The 21,144-nt window shown below is 43.6% G+C and overlaps 1 protein-coding gene across 2 annotated transcripts in view; it reads right to left on the minus strand.

Annotated features, from left to right (window-relative positions):
* The window catches only part of ncanb (neurocan b), a 150,974-nt gene that overhangs the window by 94,266 nt on the left and 35,564 nt on the right, over positions 1 to 21,144 (minus strand). For both annotated transcript variants that reach the window (XM_034582881.1, XM_034582880.1), the window contains exons 2-6: positions 20,982 to 21,064; positions 9,466 to 9,689; positions 9,184 to 9,352; positions 4,538 to 4,712; positions 1,998 to 2,125 (exon numbers count right to left, since the gene is read on the minus strand). In XM_034582881.1, coding sequence (XP_034438772.1) covers positions 1,998 to 2,125; positions 4,538 to 4,712; positions 9,184 to 9,352; positions 9,466 to 9,689; positions 20,982 to 21,054 — 769 coding nt within the window. In that variant the 5' untranslated portion in view covers positions 21,055 to 21,064. The remainder of the gene's footprint in view (positions 1 to 1,997; positions 2,126 to 4,537; positions 4,713 to 9,183; positions 9,353 to 9,465; positions 9,690 to 20,981; positions 21,065 to 21,144) is intronic.

A 21,144-nucleotide genomic window follows, 5' to 3' on the forward strand; every position in this document is an offset into this window, starting at 1 on the left:
GCACAAAGTCACCCCATTGAGCAGCTCAAACCCTGCTGCGTCTCTGATTGGGTTTTGAATATGCAGAAGGGGAACACATTTCACACAGGCATGATTGTAAGTAGAATACGTGTAGTGTTGATATCGAGGCTCTGGTCTCGTAACCCCCCACGAAGAAACGCCGAGCTCAGCACAGCAGGGACTCACTGCGATGATGAGTGCTTTCTCCCCGTGGGGATTTAAACTACGAGGCTGCAGGTGAATGCTGGGATGGAGGTGTGGTTTATGGAAGGGAAACAAAGGGATGTGTACAGGAGAGATGTCTTAAACACACCACAACAATGACAAGAGTGTGGTGTTTGAGTGAGAAGAGAGCGTCACACGAACAGAGGACTACATTTGACTGCTTTATCAACGTCTAAAAACAACAGCATTGTATCAAAAGCCAACCCGCCAGCTGTTGGTGTAATTTATCTTTAACCTCTTTAAACTGTCCAACTAATGATTATTTACTTTATTGATTCATCTACCATACACACTCTCATCTATCTTTCTAATAATTCCGCTCTGTGGAACACACATCTTGAGAACTGTTCATCTTATCAGCTTCACACTTGGCAGGTGTATTGTTAAGAGCCCAAGGAAGGGCAGTGTCGAATTTGGTGCGATCTGGACACGTTATACGTTCAATATCAGCAACAGCAACAACCACTAATTCTCCAGTTTGGGGTCCAGCTTAACACTTTACTGAACCTTGAATAAACGGGTGAACACAGGCATGTTTACAACCAGTACAGTGATCAAAGGACCATTTATAAAAATATCAGGTCAGAAAAATGTTTTTCTTTTGTTTTGTATGACTTACATTGCAAGATATTAAGTCTATAACGATTCATTTCCAGCGGATTTACTAATAAGTCAATGAAATATACATTCCTGCTCTTGAACTGAACAGTGAACTAGACTAGATATGCAAAAATAGATAACATGATGATTTTCATTTCCCTTACATAGCAGGAGGTGTGAAGCTCATCTTCCACCAGGGTTCAAAGTAATTTGGATTTGGTGAAGTGGGTTCTCATATTGGCTGTTCACTGCAGCACTTTTTCAATTAACCCCTCAATTACTGGTGCTACGTCTGTCAAGGGACAGCGTCGGGAGATTATTATTGGAACAGTGGGGTGTTTTTATACAGCAGGCTTCTCATTTCTGCTCCAACAGTTTTCCCATGCTGCCGTTAGTCAGGTAATTGAGGCTCATTCCATGAGTTGGTTGAAAAGTCCATCTTCAGTTGACTAGTTGATAGTTTCAGTTTAGTTGAGGAGCATGTAAGAAGGCCTTAAATATATGTTTGATGGCCATACTGTACATTGCATCTTGCTAAAACGCGGACGCTAGATGTTCCAGGTAAACGGTCATAATATACGTCATGCTTTGCCATTTACGATGGAAAAAAAGCTGTGTGAGGTAACTAGAAAGTTATTCAGCGGGACTTGCTGAGGTTTAAAGCTTGCATTAGAGCAGAATATGTAAAATAAACACTGTTTAAACCACTCCTCACACGTTTTCTTTTGTATCCTTGGCTAGAAAAGGCACAGCATCTCAAACTGTTTGTCTCAGGTAGATGATACAGCCCCATGTACACTGCGTCAGCATGAAATCAAAAGCTTCACAGGACATTCCTGCTGTGTCTACATTTGTTGTGGCTAGTCATGGTCAGAATCCCCAGGTGAACACACAGCGGTTCATAGGAAAACACACATTCAAGATGCCTCAACTTGCAGTCAGAAAAACTCAAGGACACTTAGGTTCCCTGGGAAAAATAAGTCCATATAAGCGTATTCTTCGCTTGCTTTAACATGACACCCGTGGTTATAGAGTCCAGCATTTGAGTGGAGCTGTACTTGTAGGTTATCTGATGGTGCTTGTTACTCACTACGGTGCTGCGCTGCACCGATTGCTTAGTGTGCCCGTGCATGACTAAACCCAAATTTATGGTTCGAGCTCCCGACTCCTACCTTGAAGCTGCTCAGCAAAGCAGTAAACATCAAACAGCTCATCGGGGGCCCTATTGCCGTAGTTACGGACTCCAGGTGAGTCCTCGCGGTCGCCATAGCAACCTGGCCGAGGCGACTGGATGGGATACCTGCGGAGAAAAGCGAGAGAGAAACGGAGGGAGAGGGAGATTAATATAGCCTGGCCTTGAAAGAGGCAGCCACAGACAAACTTGGCTCCCAGGGGATGAGTCTGTGTTCACACGCATACAGAATAAGATGAAAACTGAACTACACTTTTATCATCGCCTCCTCTGAATACTACGAATTTAAGCATTTCTTCCTCCCAGAGATTATCCAAATACATTTCCCTGAAAGAATAAAATGAACACATAAATCTCCCCCGTGAGCACGACACAAAGGCCAGAGTCAGGTACACATGTCACAACAACACTTCAATAAGTACAGTTTCTTATTTTAATTATTCTGCCCTCATCATGAGTTTCAACAGAACAAATACGCTACCCTACTGCTCCGTGAGCATTTTGGAACGTGTTAAATGCTCGAGCACTAACAGTAATGCCTTTGAGAGAATCATGAATTTCGTCAGCGGCTTGGCAGCGTGGGGCCGACAAAACAGCGGTTTACTATATTCAGACTCCGACTGTGCAATTATTGCTCTAGGAACATTGATTCCAGCAGCACCTGGGCACAGGCAAAGAAGCTGATTAAAAGATTATGCTGGGTATACAGGGACTTATGGAGTGCTTGGAAAACACACACATACACATACACACTCACAAATGCACCAACACAGAGTCAAATATACATGCAGAAGACACACATTCCTGCACAGAGTCATAAACCCACGGAGCATAGCAAGAGAACCGAGTCTGGGTTCAGCCTCTTTATTTCTGATGGAGCAACGGCTGATGTCTGTATCGTTTCCCTCCGTATTAATTGGACACTTTCCCTTCGGAGCCTCCTGGAGCCGGACCAATTAGAAATCCCCCCCCCGAGTGAAAACAACAGGAGCGCAAGACAGAACGAGAGAACGAAAAACGAGGGAGGGCAGCGATATCCCCCGAGAAGGTTGTGAGACACACCGTTGGGAAGACAGCAGTCAGTCTGCTTCTGGAGCAACAGCGATTTGAAATTAAAATGTGGACCCAGAAGCACAGACAGCTGAGAGAGGGCAGATGTAGTTTACAGTGTTTCCGTTGTGCAAACAAGCAATTACGTGGCACAGTTTCCGTTTATAAAATCTCCAAAAAAGATCAAACTGACTTTCACGCTGCCAAACTTCCACATACAGTAGGTTTCTTTTTTTTAGAAGCAGAGCGCATTTAGTTTTTATTTCTATTACAATTTTTGATCGATTTGAAAATGATAAAAAAAATGTGACACAGAAACAAACATAAGCTGTCAGCAAACAGTTTCTCTCCAGGACTGTCAATTACCGTATTGTCAAGAAGATCCAGAAATGGTTGTCATGTAAGGGGAACGTCAATAGAATGCTTTTCGTGCAGACTTGACAATAGTCTAGCCATGACTTTCCTTGACTATTGTTCTTTTCTGTTTGATGGAAGAAAGCATCTCCCACTGGACTGTGCAGTGTGATATATACGTCGCTCATGCTACAAAAAAAATCTGCCAGGCCAGTTTTGAGAGAGTGTGTGTATTTGAAACAAGGCCGCGTGTGTGTGTGTGTGGACTGTGATATGAGGTTTTGTGTGCTTGCTTGTGTGTGGGATGAATGGAAGAGGCATTGCTATTCTACTTGGTAGTTGTAATCTGTTGTGCGAGTAAAAACCGTGTCCTTGTCTGAGCAGAGTCCATACATCTAACACCAAATCCAACAACTGCTACCGAACAAGCCTCCTGTTTTCTCAGCGCGTGGAGCTCAGACAGCGATGTTAAAACTTGGTAAATAAACTTTAATGAAGTAAAATTAAGCGCTAATTCAAACCCCCGACAAACGAGTCAGCGAGGGTGGGTTCAGAATGCGCGCACACACACACACACACACACACACACACACACACACACACACACACACACACACACACACACACACACACACACACACACACACACACACACACACACACACACACACTTGTCTGAACATTTTAAACATGAAAAAAATATTTTTATATATTAGATGCTGGCTGATGCATGACTTTCTCCACAGGTAAGTACTGCGCATTTTACAGGATGTACTTTTATCATTTGAAGAAGTGCTCAAGCTGAAGCTGCATTTATTTGTTTCCATGCCAACTGTGACCAGGAGGCTAATTAGTCTTCATCATTGTCTTTTCTCCTGCATACACACCATTCTTTAAGTATCAGCCTTTACTATGATTGTGAGGATTACTGACAGTATGACTCTTGTTACATTATATTAGTAACCACGGCGATAGTAAACACTATCAGCCACCCCTCCATCGGCATGGTGGTGAGTAGATAATGAGTGAATTTTCATTTTTAAGTGAACAATCTCTTTAACCTTTGACTTTTTGAACCACATGCAGCATGTGTATACCCAGATATACAAGCCTCACCGGACGGTCTGGTCTGACAGCCAGCCAGCATCACAGTTGTCGTAACCGTCCGCGAAGGTAGCCTGCAGCTGGCCTGGTGTTGCGATGACCGCCGAGTTCTCCACGCACACCCTCTTGGCGTCGGTGAAGGACAGAGCGTAGCGGTCATGAGGGGCCCGGTAGTGAAATACCACACCTTGAGGAAACAGACAATAATACATGATAACAAACAGGGTGGGGGCTCCAAAATACACTTGCATAAATTTATGACCTGCGACCTCTGGGTTAGAGAAATATTTATGAACTGCAACCTTGAGCCATTATAACACGAATATGTACACGCTCACAGACACGTACACAAAAGCCCTCTAGACGTCCTCATCATATTGTTTCATCTGTGCAAGCGGAGACAAAAACATTCAGCCTCAGCAACCCGTGCACTGCCAGTCTCATTTGCATCCGAGAGCTGGTCGGCTTATCGTTGGAGAAAAGAGATGTTACCCTTGGATACAGCATGTGACAGACAGTGGTGATGTTTATTTTACTGCTTTAAGAGTACACACACACACAGTGTCATCCTGCTGCCTCCGTGATGGAAAGACGATGAAGGCAGACACAAACAGAGAGAGAGATGCACTGCATTCAAGGAAATGTATGTGCTGAACCACAGTGACAGAGAGAGAAGGTGAGAAGTCGATAGGAAAGCGAACAATTGTGGTTGAAAAAAAAAAACGTAGCCCAAAAAAACTGAGAATAAAAACATGGGAAAAGAATGAGACACTGATTCCTGAGCTGTGAAAGGAGCATATATTCCACTTAAATGGGATTGGAATCGCTTCAGAAGTGTCCATCCTCACCTCGCCCTGCAGCAATCAGTGACATAGAAGCAAGCGGGCGTTTGGCTTCATACACGACTCCTTTATCTTTGTCCGGCTGTCTCTGAGAGGGACAGAGATTCTTGTGAGGTGGAGGCCTGTGCTGCAATTTGAGCATCGGCTCTTCGGGCTATGGCCACGAAAAGCAAGGCGGGCCTTGTGTGTTTGTGTGACACACTCGCACAGCGGTTTCCAACAGCAGTGCATCCAACCAGTCCGTCATCTCAGTCTCATCCTTAGATGTGGAGCAGAAAATGTTTTCTTCCCTCTCTTTCTACCTAATTTCTCGGTTTCCATCCTTTCTTCCTTTGTGGCTCCGGGATCTTGTTCAAACAGAGATTCTATAGCAAGCTGGCTAATTCATACACCAGTGAGACAAATTGGCTTCCTCTTCGTATTGGTCGCATTCCACAGGAGGGTCATATACTCAGTTCTTCATGAAACTATTTTTATATTTTATATCCTCACACAGTCTCCAGGGAGAGGAAGGCACCACTGGTGACTGTAGGATGCCCTCATTGTGGCAGTCGATGTCCCTTGCCTCTTGGAAAAGATGCTTATTTCTTTGCTTAGCACTAAGACTGAAAAAGGGGGAAACTGCTTGTGAGCCTCTATCCAGAGGTGCCGGTAGGTGAATAATGGAGACACAGCCTCACTTATTCCCCTGCTTACATTCCTTACACAAGACTCACACATATGGGTTGTGTTAACGCTTGATAGTGGGCTTGACCAATGGTGCTGGCGCGATCGTATTAACGACAACAATTACAGTTTGATGCTTGGGACACACAACATAGCCAGCCTTCAGGCTAGTGTCCCATGCTCGCAATCATATGCAATGCTAAAGGGAAGTACATGGGAAATAAAATCCACAATCACAGGAACACGTGACCAGATTCTCCAGCTGCCTCAGCCTCACTTCTGGATTAACCTGAATTGATTGGCTAGCGCCTGGGCTCGAGTATTTGAATTTCCATCCCTCCAGACACTTAAAGCCTACATCAGGCAACGCTGAGGCGGATCTGGAGGCCTGTGTTCCAACTTGGAGTGTACAAACTATATAGACCCATGCTAAAGGTCTGCTACATCCCAGAGGTTGCACAAATAATTCCGGTAGCTTTTCGCCATGCCCAGTGCTGATGTACTATCTATTGTCCTCACCACAGACAATGGCTGACACACACAATCAATGGCACTGTGTTGTGATTGGTGAGACGCAGCCAATTACCCAGTCAATATGTGCCAAGAGGACGACGGACAAACAGAGAGACGGCAAGACGGAGAAATTAAAAGGGGAGAGGGCATCTCGCTGAGGCTTAGACACTCAAGTAAGTTTATGAGGAGGGCAGTTTGGATTAATATGATATTGATATAGCCGAGCAGTATCAATACCTGCTAATTAATACGTTGAGCACTGAGTAGAATTAGTGTGAAGACGGCTGCGGTCGGCCATGTAGCGTGACTGCCAATTAAGACTAAGCCCTGGAAATGGCTACCCGTCGCCGGCTTTGTAATTGGTTTCCCTCTGAAGGAGTGGTTTTCATAGCGTGTTAATCGATTGGCCAAAAGGGGGAGGACACGGGTTCTCCCAAGCGTGGTGACAGGGGTCTTGCTCACTAAATGTAAAGTGTTTTTATGGAGAGGGGTTACAGTGCTCCGCCCGCCTGAGACAACCAGAAAGCATTTTGCCTGAAATATGGAAATTATACAGACATAGAGGCTCATGCCAACGCATACACACATGCCCATGCTTCCACATATGAGCCGTGTGCAGGCAGTAGAATGGAGGCTATGTGCTACTTTGGATTGCAGACTGTGTAGTCATTGTAGCGTGCTGTGTCTAGGGCTACTGGGCTTTTCCAGCTGCTATTCGCATTAGCATGGATTTGTGGCGAGCAGCAGCATCATGTAAAGTGGCTAATGCATTGTCTGATTCCCTGTGGTCATTATGATAATAGCTTATTATTAAAAGTAGCGAGTGACCTGGAAAGAATCTGATGAAAGCTCTGCAGCTAAAATACTCTGACACAGTAATTATTGTTACACTACTGTGAAGTGCCTTCTGGTGGTGTGGTGCAAAAAAAACGGGTGTCCTGGAAACGGATAATTCACTAAATGAGTTGTCTATTTAGCTAAGCCACTGAGAGCAATACAGAGCTCTCGGAGTAACACTATTTGTCAATAGCGCAAACTGCTGGGTTCCTAGCTTATTGGTTTCATTATGCTTTCAGTGCATGAACAGCACCTGAGTGGCACCGGGTCAATGATGCGTAATGTGTTCTAGTTGCCTCACCTTTTCCCCCATCATCATACATTCTGCACGAACAGTCAACAGCCCTGGCTGTAATGGCTGTATTAAGTCTGACATGGAAACCAGGGTCATTATTATTCATAGTGGCGGACCTTGAGAGCAACGAGGGAGCTTTAACAACCGAAGAGTGGAGTGTTGATGTGCTCAGACAAAAGCATGTGCAGGTAAAAACATGCATATTGTCTATAATGAGATAAATGATGTTGAGTACTGGTTAATTACTATGACTATAATCATGATTACAAGAGTACTTTCTGCTTGCCCTCTTATCCTCCCTCTCTATATTACAGTAATGCTTTATGAGTACGAGTGTCCACTATCAACATTCCTAAACAAGCACCATCTTCTATGCTGTGGTGTGCTGGGGTGCAGGCATCAAAGCTAAGGACGCAAACAGACTAAAACAAACTGAATAAAAAGGCTGGATCTTTGGTGGGGTCAAAGTTAAGCACTTAGGAGGAAGTGGCAATGGACGCAATGGCAGCAAAACTACAGACAATCACAGACAATGAATAAAAAACATCTGACAAGCTAAACAGCAACTTCAGTCACGAACGCATTCAACCACGGTGGAGCAGTACAGGAGGTCATTCCCGTCAGAATTTTCAGCACCGTAAAAACATTCATACTTTGCAGTGTCCCCTGAACATTACATTATCACACTGTTTGTCTAGTACTTTTACTTAAATATTCTATCATATCTATGAGGGGCGGATCCAGGGGCGGGACCAGGGGGGCACTGGGCCCATCTGAAATCAGATTTGCCCTTGAAGTGCCGCGTCATCTCAGTTTTTCTATTATCTTGCATTTTCGAGGAATTCAATGTGCTTGAACAAGGAACAGTTTTCAAAATATACTATATGATGTGTGCTCAAAGCTATGGAGCTAAGGACTAATATGTGGGATCCATCGATCCACATTAAAAGAAAACATAGCTATGGCAAGGTGTTAACTTCAAACTACAGATGGGAACAATCTTAATCTTTGTTTTATTAAGCACCTTGGTCAATACTTGTTTTTAAATGTGCCCATTTAACAAAAATATTTTTTTAAATTATTTTTAAAACATTAGCAACATTACAAATTTTGTTTGAATTTTAATGGTATATTTCTGGTACATAGTCAAAGATATGGTGTTTTATATCCAAATGCACCAATTTCCTCTGACTGAAGTTGTAGCCACAGCAGTTAATTATTTGATGCTTAATTTAAATACTTCATCAAATCTTTAATTACTTGTGTACAGGCTTAATTGGTCTTTTGTTACCTCAATCAATTAATGAGAAATTAGATTTATTAGCTATCAGATTGCTTAATTATACTATATAACAACTCCTGGGACCTTATCATAATCATCAAATTCCCTATGTTAATACAGTACACTGTTGAGTGAAGGTATGCTCGAGCACGAAATTTCCAAACCCAAGTGTGAGTTAAATTCAAAATGGCTGTCTTAGGGTAAAAGAGTGTGCGTTATTCACCTGTGACCTCCAGGGGAACTGTGTCCTGCTCATCGTTGATGCCCACCACGACCTCACAGCGATACAAACCAGAGTCACTGGAACGCAGCCCTGTCAGAGCAAGACTGGCATTGTAGCGATTGATGCTGTAACCAGGCAACGTTACACGACCTTGGAAGGACTTCTTCACCTGAGAGAGGACAGGCGGGGGGGGGAGAAGGGAAAAAGGAATGATGAAAATGAACGAGGTAAACAACTAAATCACCACTGAGCCAGACACTTCGCTCTCATCGGTAGTCGAACCTTGACCACATTGTCCTTGGCCACCAGGACGGACTGTTCCTTCTGCAGGCCGTCAGAGCCTCTTTGGCCCCAGACCTTGGTCCACTTGATCCTGGGCGGTTCATGGGATGAGCTCTGGCGGAGGGTGAAGAGGCAGGGGAGGAGAACAGTTTTGGATAGCTCCTCGCTTATGGTCAGATGGGTCACTTTGCGCATATTCACCACAGTGTCGGCACTGGTCACGCCTGAGGAGAGCAGAGGAGAGAGGATAATCAATGCCGTCTTGTAAATGAAGCTACACAACGTTATTTCTCATTACGTCGAAGAGATGTTGGGTAATTGCTTCTTGTAGAAGATAACATGTGCTTTGCTTCCAGGTTCTTTTGTTCCATCAGCTCTTCCTGATTGTGAAGAAAAAGGGAAAGAACAGAGGCTCATTTTGCCTCTCTGATTATTGCTTATTGATCCAGAGGACCATTACTTCTCTTCCTAAAACGTGGGAGGCAGGCAAGTCTTTTCAGACACCATACATCACCGTGATATACATTATTGGATCAATACCAACCACCTCTTTTGCAGCCTTGTAACACCTGCACCACAGAGATACAAAAATCCCTTTCATTAATGCAACTGATGACAGGGAAAGGTTATAGTCGTAGGAGAATGTGGTGCATTCAGAGCAGCTCGTTATCTGCCATTTTGTTCTGTAAAACTCATTTTACACCGGTAGTCATACCTTCATATCCTACTCTAATCCTCTGTCACCTTGGCTGAAAAGACAGAGGTGCTTCATTTACAGTGGAATGGGAATCCCACTCTAACACAATAGTAATAGAGGTCATCATCTTTGTGCTGCTAGCATCTGTGTAGTACATGCATTTGTGTCTGTACATGGTTATCCAGTGTGCACGGCGTGAGGTTTAACGCCTCTTTTCCACACAGTTTCGTGCTCGCAATTCCGTTTCATACACTTCGCCCCCTAGTGTTCAAGAAACTGAAATCATTTTCTTTAGGGATGGATATAGGAGTCACTGCAAACATGGGAGAAAAGCTAATTTTGTCCACCACAAAAGTTAAATGTTTTCAACGTACATGGAGACAATCCCGAACCGAAAGAGTGTGGGGGGGAGGAGTTTCGCAACACATCATGGATCATGGAGGTTGCCATCAGAATAAATACACTTCTGGTTCACTCGCATGTGGTAACAAGACGTAAGCGTTACACCTCGTCTATTATCTCTGTTTCCTTTCTTACAGAATTACTCCTGAGGAAACTGCTAAAACAAGACACTAAGTCTCATCGGCCCCAAAGTCCAGCGTCAGTACATTCGCAGTGAGCTTGCCTCTTTTTATCCATGCCAACGTTTTACAATAGGAAACCTAATGTTAAGCTGTAAAAATAAGTGAAGCATGAAAGAGAACAAAGTGAGTAAGATGAAGGATCAGAAAAAAACAACTCAGTGGGTGGGACCGACAGTACGGTTGAACGTCGGAGAAAATGAGACAATTGATTTCTTTTCATTAGTGTCAGTATACAGTGCACACTGTGTGTGGTCCTGCTTGCACGCCTGTTTGATTGGATGCATGGTAAAGCGCTACATGCTACAGCCGTGGCCCCTCCTGTCTGTAATTAAATGGCAGATTGGTGGAACAATGTCTTTCCAGCGGTCAAAGGCACACTGCTGCGAGCGTCACTCAACCTCTCCGTCCGCCTCCCTGCTCCGGCATCCCTGCCTCCGTCTCCTGCTATTCTCTTTTCCTGCCTCCTCTCCCGCAGTACGGCAGCCTGCCAGCTTTCAAATGAGCATTTCAACTCAGCTTTTCCTCACATCCGACAATTTTTCATCTCATTTTTGTTTCATGTTTAGCTTTTGTACAAAGATACAATGCATGTTTGTTTGATGTTTTATTTTCAGGATTTGATTTGTCTCTGAGCCGCTTCATCATTCAACTTTGGATGACTTGCCTCGTCTTTGATGCCATTACAGTGTCTCACTCACTCTCTCACACACACACACACACACACACACACACACACACACACACACACACACACACACACACACACACACACACACACACACACACACACACACACACACACACACACACGATAGTGAATGTGCCTTCGAACACATACAAATAGCAAATGCCTGTCATGGCTCATTCCTTCAGATGTTATGCTCAAGCTAAAAGGTTGAGCGTCTCTTCCCTGATACCTTAGCATCAACCCTCTCATAAAATCTTCCCCTCGGACACATGAAGGCAGATAACTGCCCACTTCTCTGCTTCTCCCACTGTCAACGTCTTAGACAATGTCTCTGATCTACTGATCTGTGTCGCTCCACATGCTTGTATCAAACAGGACCTGTGCTTTGAATTGGCCTCTTATTTAGAGTTAAGCCTGTTGAGTGAGATGACCCGTGAAAATACATCAGTCTTTCAAAGGCAGGGGGATAAGAGGAGAAGAAAGGGGAGGTGAGGAATAAATGAGCAAAGCACTTTGGGTCACTAAGAGCTATGATCAAGACAGTTTCTGAAGGATGATATTACTATAAGAAAAAAATTATGTATTTTTTGGGGGGAAATACACCTATGGATTTCACTTAGTTATTTGTTGCTGCAAAAACAGAGTGAAACGTCATTGATTGACAGCTGAGACTGACTCGCGATTGGTCGGGCGCATGTATCACCGGGACCTTGATCCTGCAGCTTCATCTCCTGGTCACTCCTGCACTGACTCTAGCTCCAAATAGGAAAGATGGCAGCATTCTGGATATTGGGAGGAAGTGGGGTCCATCTTTATATACAGTCCATGGTTGAGCACCTCATTTTTACATTTTTGTCATTTTCACACTATTTGACACATATAAACAAACAAGATATGTGTTGACTTTAGAAGTGCAGATTTAGTATAATTTGACAGAGTTAGCTGTTAGAGACTAGCTGTTGTACTGCTTTCCGTCTTTATGCTAAGCTAAGCTAAGACATGAGAGTGGTGTTGTTTAACATTTAAACAAATAGGCCAACGCATATTTTATCATATTAATATCATCTTATTTATAATGTTGGATGAGCATTTCTTTTATTTGAATGTTCTAGACTGGATTTTGTTTTTTTAACAAATGAAAAATATTTTACATCCCACACTAACTGCAGGTTAAAATGACACTTTGAGTTACAAGACATTGCTGAACACAAACAGTCTCTTTGAACACAGTTTGTGCTCAAGGTCAGTGTTGCAATATTCTCTGCAGTGGGAGTAGGGTTACATAAAAAACGAGTCACTATTAAATACCTGAAAGAAGCAGCAGTGTACTTTTTTTCTCACACTGACATGGGGGCAAAACAGCGAATGGAAAAGATGAACAGGCACAATTGACTCCGGCAGAACACAGTGCAGGAGTGAGAGCGGCAGGAGGAGGCCAGCGAGGGAAAACACAAATGGAAGTGAAAAAGGTGGAGACGTGTAACAGGGGGAATTGGAGTGATGCAACGTGGAAAAGGAGTCAAGAGGAGATGATGGAAAAAGTGGTGATGCATTGTTGTGTTTCGGGAGGTGTGTGTTAAGACTGACATGGCGACACATACATGCTCACACACACACACACACACACACACACACACACACACACACACACACACACACACACACACACACACACACACACACACACACACACACACACACACACACACACACACACACACACACACACACACACTTAAACACATCTTTTAGAAGAGGCGATCAGACTCCACTCCCTGCTCTCCCTGCGGTCACTCTCTTTGCCTTATCCCCTTGGAGGATGTGGCACTCATCTTTGTTTACCACACAGTCACGCATGTGCCCTTCCCTCTCAACACAGAAGACACTCGCTGAGTTAGTCCAAGTGCGGTCCAAGAAGAGAAACTGCAATTTCTCCAACGCCTTGCAGAGACCTTGCATGGAACAGAAACAGGCAAATGTCTTCTTCAGCTTGGAGGCATCAACAATGTTTAATCTGCTTGCCAGTTCCCAGCCAAGTTCCACCCGGGCGAGCACCATTTAGGTAACATTTCATTACGTATGTGCCAGCCTTCACAATCGCAATCTCATTCCCACCTCCCCCCCTTTCACTCTCTCCATCCACTTTATTTGGACAAATGTTTATCTTTGTTTGCCGGCTGGTGCAGTAATTTTCACAACTAAATCACCTGAAATCACACAGATTCTTCCTTGAGATTAGATTTAGATTCATGTAGGAGACCAGGTTAAAATAAAACAAAAAGCAGAAACAAAAATCAGAAACCAAACCATTACTCTCCTCCATCATGGTGATTGGGCCCCCCCAATTCCATCGCTACCTCAAATCTGCATTTAGATGGAAATGTTATCACAGGCGTAACCCCAACAAGACTGCCGTTTGTTTGGATATCTATTTGTGTTTCATATTGCTTTTTGTTGTCCTTTTGCAAACAAGGCTCAACTGGATGTTGGGTTATAAAAAGGAAAAGAAAATACTGGAGCTGAATGTCAACAAAATGTAGGAAAGTGGTGAAAATGGGCAAGGCTAAAACTCCTCCTAATGAAAACATCGGATTGTAAAGACGAGTCAGTGTGGAGGACTTTGTTTAATGTTAACAGGCGGCTCTTTTATTGACCTCGTCGCGTGTTGTGTCTTTGTCAGTGTGCAGCGTTAAGAAAGGGCAGGCTCGTCGCTCCAGCTGGATGCTGAACTTCCAGCAGCTTGCAGGTAGAGCTGGGATTTTCTTATTTTCTTGCTGCTGGGTCACAGTGCGGCGTCTACGTGATCATCACCGTTGGCCCATCTGTCTTCGCTTTAGAGGTGCTCTCGAATTATTAAACACAGTCGGAGAGCCGTTATGTGGCTGGCACGGGGCTGCACACAGACACAGGGTGGGCGGTAATAGCATTTTCACCGCAATACGAACACAATCAGGAACATCATTCCTTCTTCCCTTCCCTTTTCTCTTTTTCTTTCTCTCTCGCTTTCTTCTGAACCATTTTGTATACTGTTTTTTGATAGAAATGTATCATATTTTATATGTAAAATCTAAGCCTGAAAAGCACCAAGTAAAAACAGCCCACAGACTCATGCAGTGGAGTAAAAATCCAGTGGATATTTAGGGTTGAAGAATGAAGTAGCATAAAATGGAAATTCCCCAGTACAGTACATAAATAAATTCAGTTAGATTCCACCACTGATCTCCAGGAACCATGAATATACAATTAGATACTGTATCACCTTCTTTCTAAGTAAGTCCATCTCATTTCATCATTAAAAAGTAAATATTACAAATCAAAGATATAACGAACAGCTTGTTAAATTGCTATAAAACACATGGTATGTAAAAAAAAAAAACATACAAACAAGAATTAAGCGAAACTTTGGAACGAGGAGGAGGAAGGTGAATCATTTTTTATCTCCTTATATGAATAAAACATTTCAGGAGCATCTGCGGCAAGTGTGGGTTTGTTTTTTTGTGCGAGTGGATGGTCTGACAAAACTGTTCACTGTTTTTATTGTTTTGTTTTTTGGATGTGGGGAAATGCATCCTTTTAAAAAGACCTTGCTCGACGTGCAGAGACACACAGAGAAAACAAGGGACAGGGAAATGATAACATGAACAGAGCGGTGGCTGCTCTAAAACACTGATACGCTATCGTTTAGGCAGAAAGATGCTCAAATGATAACCATGGCAACAGAGGCACCATGGATGGAGTAAGGAAAGAACTTTTAAGCAAACATACGCATGTATGCAAGCATGCGTGTACACACTCTCACACACACACACACACACACACACACACACACACACACACACACACACACACACACACACACACACACACACACACACACACACACTTGTACTTCTATATTTGTGAGGACGCTCACTGAATGCATTACCAAACAACCCTTTGAGGGAGTCGGAAAGTGATGATTGGCCAAAAGGTGAGGGGGAAAGAGTCTCATAGGTCCTCAGAAAGATAAAAGTACACACACACAGACTACAATGCTTTGGTGGCCTCTTCAAAGAACAGATCTGAGGCTGCGTAGTGTATAATGTAAATTGAATGAGGGGGGGGGGGGGGGTGTCCTGCTTCTTTCTACTGTGTTTGATCACTGGTCTGTGTTTCACTGCAGTGCAGACGCCTTTCCACTACAGGAAGTGCGCGCACACACACGTGTGTGTGTGTGTGTGTGTGTGTGTGTGTGTGTGTGTGTGTGTGTGTGTGTGTGTGTGTGTGTGTGTGTGTGTGTGTGTGTTTTCATGTTGCCTGTCTAAACACAGCAGGTCTGTCAGACAAACATCATGCAGGGTATTGAAATGATGTTTCCATGCTGACATTGTCTGGTTTGCGATCTTCTCCCCAAAACCATCCCCTCCAACTCCCACCCGCCTCCTCCTTACTCCCTTACCTTCCTTCCTTTACTATTCTCCGCCTCCTCTCAGCCACCTGATGTTTTCTTCTGTGCTATATTTCTTCTTCCCATACCTTCCTGTCTTTTCTTACCTTCATCTCACTCGCTGTCTCCTCTCTTACTCATCTCCTCCTCTATTTTCCCCATCAATCCAGTGTTACTTCCCCTTCCACCTACTTTATCACATTCTCTGTTATTCTCACTTTAACAGTGCAAGTTAGTGAAAAAACATCCCCAGATAATTTTTACTGCAAAAACAAAACTGTGAAGACAGGAAACAATGCTGTGAAGAAACAAACAAATATGTTTGCATGCATCTGCAGAATATAAGCTCTTAATTGGTTATTGTTCTATATATGATCACTCACATTTCCACTTCCTGCAACAACCCAAGTCTTACGAGATCTGATGTCTAACGTTGTAAGGACTCTTAGCAAAGACCCAGAATACCAATTTGAGACCGGACTGTCGCTATTGTCCAGCAGCAGCTGAACTAGACCAGTTCAAAAAGATTTTGTAAGCACTATTCATTTACACACTCACATTTATAAACATAGGGCCAAGGTTGAAAAAAAATCCCACAATTGTCCTTTAAGTTATTTGTCATGTTTATAGACTACTGGTAAAAACCTTCCCTAAATATAACTGAATCAATGTTATCTGAAACCTAGGGGCTCGTCTCTAAACCCAGATAGTGAACAGGCCTTCTGCATAATACCACCTGAGAAAGAACAACCATCAGAAAGAGTTGAACCCAGTTCGTTTTTGTTACCACTAAGCAGACAGACGTGGACCTTGTTTGTCTAAATGTTGACGGTCAACATTTTCCACTAAGCTTGCATTGGACAAGAGTAACATTTGTAACCATGGAATATAATATATACTCAAATATGGAAACTGTGTTCAGACAGAAAGCAAAGTAAAATTGTTGCATCGTATCATTTGCACAAATTTGACCACATCTGGACAGTGACTGTGTAAGTGGGAGTGTTCCTGTGGGGTTTTATTCAAATTATTTTGGGGGGCCTCTGACTGGTCTCAGATCCCACCAGAGGATTCTCTACATTCACTCTGTAGGTTTATGAAGCCCATTCGCGAAGCCCAGGGATATGTGCACATTTTCTGATGCATTTCTAACTCCCATCATTTTTTTTTTTTTTGCATACGAGTTAAATCAATTTGTGCTGCCCAGGGTGAATTTGCATCTAATTATGTCTTTCCATTAACTCGGGATGCAATCGCACCGCCTCGACAATTCGCTTGATGTTCGCTTGATAATTACAGTGAGGACCTGCTGAATGTGGCCCTCGGCAACACAAAAGTTTGCCCCCGTTCATTTTCTGCTGGATATGAGGGAGCGATTTCGAAAGGCATTGTGTGATTACAGGTGACATGTGATTGACTGGTGATCGACTCGAAAAGATTAGATTTTTTTTTTTTTTTTTTTACTTTTACGGAAATTAGGGATGAAATTTGCCTGAAGGAGGAAAAAAGGAGAGTAGGAAATTTACCTGCAGAGCACGAATGTCTGTGAAGGAGACGATTATTATTGCAGCCTCTGGGATCCCTCTTTTTTAAGTGCTTCCTTTCAAGTGCTTAAGTGACTTTGCCTCTTTCACCCCCTCCTTGTTACTCATCTGTTTCCCATCTCCTCATTTCCCCCAATTTTCCAATCATTTACTGTAAACTCTTATCATCCCTCAAACCTGTTTGGACCGGGACACCCTCCTCTTTTTCCTGGTCACTGCAGCTCTCTCCCTGTCTGAGCCGACTCCCAACCAGGCCATGTCAGGAGCTCCCTGCTGCTGCTGTGACTAATTCTGCACCTTCTGAGGCATAATGACACATAAATCTTGTGTAACATGCAACATCTTAAATTCATAGCTACTTACAGAAGAGCATGTACCAAACGTGCAGGAATGCCCACGTGATCAGCAACCCAAACGCATCCGAGCAAAAGGCTCGCCCCTAATCTGTCCTACTCCCCCTCACGGCCACCCGCTTTCCAATCTCTGGGCTGTCAAGCACAGTGTCGTGGGGTAAGCCTCAGTGCCAAGCCTTCCTCTACTCCTCTACCTCCCATTGACTATTCCCAGGGTCGCTCAGCCAGAAACAAAAAAAAGTACAATGTGCAGGAAGGTTGAGGAAGAAAGCGAGAACAGGAGACGTTAACTAAACTCCTCCAGAGCAGAGGAGCAGGGAGTATTTGCATGACATACACTCTCTGACAGGCACATGTATTGTGTGTGTTGTCAGGCTCCTAGGAGATGCCGAGTGTTTGTGCGTGTGCGTGTATACGTGTGTGTGTTACGCTTCTGCTGCTCTGCAAATTGGCTGCCTAAACCACCTGGCAGATGTAACCTGAGGGTTTCCTCACAAACATAGACCCACGCAGAGAGAGACAGAGGAGTTGGCTGTATTTTCATCATCTCTGACTGTGAATCTGAGGCCCTGAGTCACAGAAAGGCCCCGGTGCCAGGTCGGTGGATGTAAAAAAATAAAAAAATAAAAAAATAACTTTTGCCGCAACAGAAGCCAGAAACAATACAACACAGAGAGGAGCAGACCGCTGGGGAGGCCAACGGGAGCAACGAGGAGGCGTGCAGTCTGTCCTATACGTGCACACAAACACATGCAGATACCCAGGAAGGGAGAACAAAGGAGACAATAAGAAAGGCAAAGACGGACTGAGGGATGTGAATCTGTGTTCTCTTCCCTGCAGAGCTCTGTGGTATGGATGGATAAAACTGCCAAAGAGACGTGCAGGGGAGACTGTGGAGCAACCAGACGTACTGATAGTGAGAATGAGTTACACACAAGTTTCTGTGTAAGTAACTGTAAGACGGGGAGACATTCTTTCCTGTATACCCTATCATGTGCTTCTGCCACACTGACCTTCTCAGTAAAAGAGAGGGTTTAAAGGAAGTCAGTAAAACAGATATACAGAAAGATTCTAAATGTCAAGTCTCTCTCCAGAGTTTGGACAATTTACTGACACATAATAGGAGGATTAAGATCCTAAACTTCAGCTTTTCAGCCGAATCAAAGCTCATTTTAATGAGCTTCCATTTCAAAAGGTCTGACTGCATGAATGTGAGCTTCACAATTTTGTTTTCCATATTTTTGCAAGTGCAGTAGTTCAAGGTATCGACTCTGTTACATCAGCGTGACCAGGTCTAACGTGTGAGGCGACAGGTACAACAGAGCACGACTACGAATCACAAATTCTGACCATTCTTTCCTAGAGATCAGGTGAGTCATTATTTTTCTGTCTTCTATAATTTGGCTAAACTAATTAAGCTACTAGGTGGCACGGTGGTAAAATGGTTCTTAGTTTAAATCCCAGGGCGGCCTGAGCCTCTCTCTGTGGAGTTTGCATGTCCTCCCTTTGTCTACATGGGTTTTCTTCCTCACACAGATCAAAGACATGCAGAATGGGGTTAAGTTAATTGGAGACTCTAAACTGTCTGTATGTTGGAGCTGTGATACACTGGCGAGCTGTCCAGGGTGTAACCCCGCCTCTCGCCCAATGTTGGCTGGGATTGGCTCCAGCCCTCAAAGGATAAACGCTATAGATAATGGATGGATGGGTTGTTGTAGTAGTTTGAAAACACATGTCTGAAAGTTTCATGAGCATTTTCCCAACAGACTTCTCTCTATGAATGAAAAGCACCAGCATGAAGACATATTTTTCTGCCAAAGTTAGAACAGTGTTGTTCTATTGTACTTGAGAATTCTCTGTTTGTGTGAATCAGTTGTTTTTCTCATTTTTAACCAGTGTGAAAAACCAAGGGGAGAAAATCAAACACTGAGCTTTTCTCAGACTTTCTCACTGGCTTATTTTCCCATGTAACAGTTGAATCAGCTGTTACCAAGCCACAGTCCACAATGAAGACCAAACGACACCCACACATTGGTGTCAACTGAACACAGGACAGATTTTAAATTGATTGTTAGTCATGAATATTTGATGTGATTAGATCAGCAGACAATTAATCAGCAGATATTTAGTTATTAATCATTTAAAAGCCATTTTTATGCAAAAGCACCAGTTCCTGGTTCTGTAATGTGAGGATTTATTCCTTTTTACCTCATCTTACATGTATAAGAAAGTAAAAAAATATTCAATTTGTTGACCTTACACTGGAATCTTAATGATTTTCTAAGCTTTAAGATACAGATCATACAAGCAGCTACCTGTGACTTAAATTATCTGAACAAATGTGGCAGTTGAAGTTTCTCAATGCTTCTCACTTGGAGCGCTCAGCCTACAGCACACAGTGATTGCTTGCTGTTTGGCTTCCTCGAGTTGATGTGGGATTTACTCATCTCTGATTGGAGGGACATGCTTGATTACCTTACTCACACATCACCCTGCCTCTCATCCAGTCCCCGTGTCCTCCCCCTGCGCTGCAGACATTCATCCCAGATGAATCGCAGTGAAAGCATCATTTGTCTCATTGTGTGCATCAAGGTTGGTATGGAAGTCATATGTAACAGGGCCATACTCGATGGTATTTTGATCCAAGGTGCTTCGTGTATTAAAGTTGCATGATGAGGGGTGCACAAGTTGCGAAAGTACAATTTAGAATTCAAATACAGATTTTCATAAGTTTATTTTCAGATGTTTGGGGCATTTTTGGGAAGATGCAGTTAAGAGCTGGGTAAGAACTGAACTTGCAGCCGATGCGTATGAGATGTAATGAATAAATGTTTAATGTGTTTTTGTTCACAGCACGTGGACACTGGGGTCGGCTCTTATTGTGAAAGCTCTCTTTATCATCAGGAGACATTTGTGCTCCTTTTTTTCTTTTGTCTTTTGTTTGTTGGAAATGTAATTTACGTGCCCACTCGCTCGCGGTGCATTCATTCTCCGCACAATCTCCTTCTGTTCACATATGGGCTCATTCCAACACTATCCTACAGCCCCTCCAGATTATCGAGTTCAGTGCATGTCCGAAAGCAGCGGATGATTTGTGTGGCAGAACACTTGCGCGAGAGACCAGAGGTTACTGGCTGGAAATGTTTGGTAGAATCATGCGAAGTTCTGCACAGCACACTGAGGCTCCGGTGACGGGGACGGCCTCCAGTGTAATGAGTACTCACCACAGACTGCAGTCTGAAGCAGAAGGAGGGCCAGCAGGGGCTGCAGTCCACACACAGGCAGTACACCCTGCATCCTGCTGCACCTGGACACAGACGAACAGAGAGGGAGAGAGCGTGAGTTCACAAAGGAAACTGGAATCAACACATTCGCCCCGTGAGGGTT

Source organism: Hippoglossus hippoglossus, chromosome 4 (genome assembly GCF_009819705.1).
Source record: "Hippoglossus hippoglossus isolate fHipHip1 chromosome 4, fHipHip1.pri, whole genome shotgun sequence".
Lineage (NCBI taxonomy): Eukaryota > Metazoa > Chordata > Actinopteri > Pleuronectiformes > Pleuronectidae > Hippoglossus > Hippoglossus hippoglossus.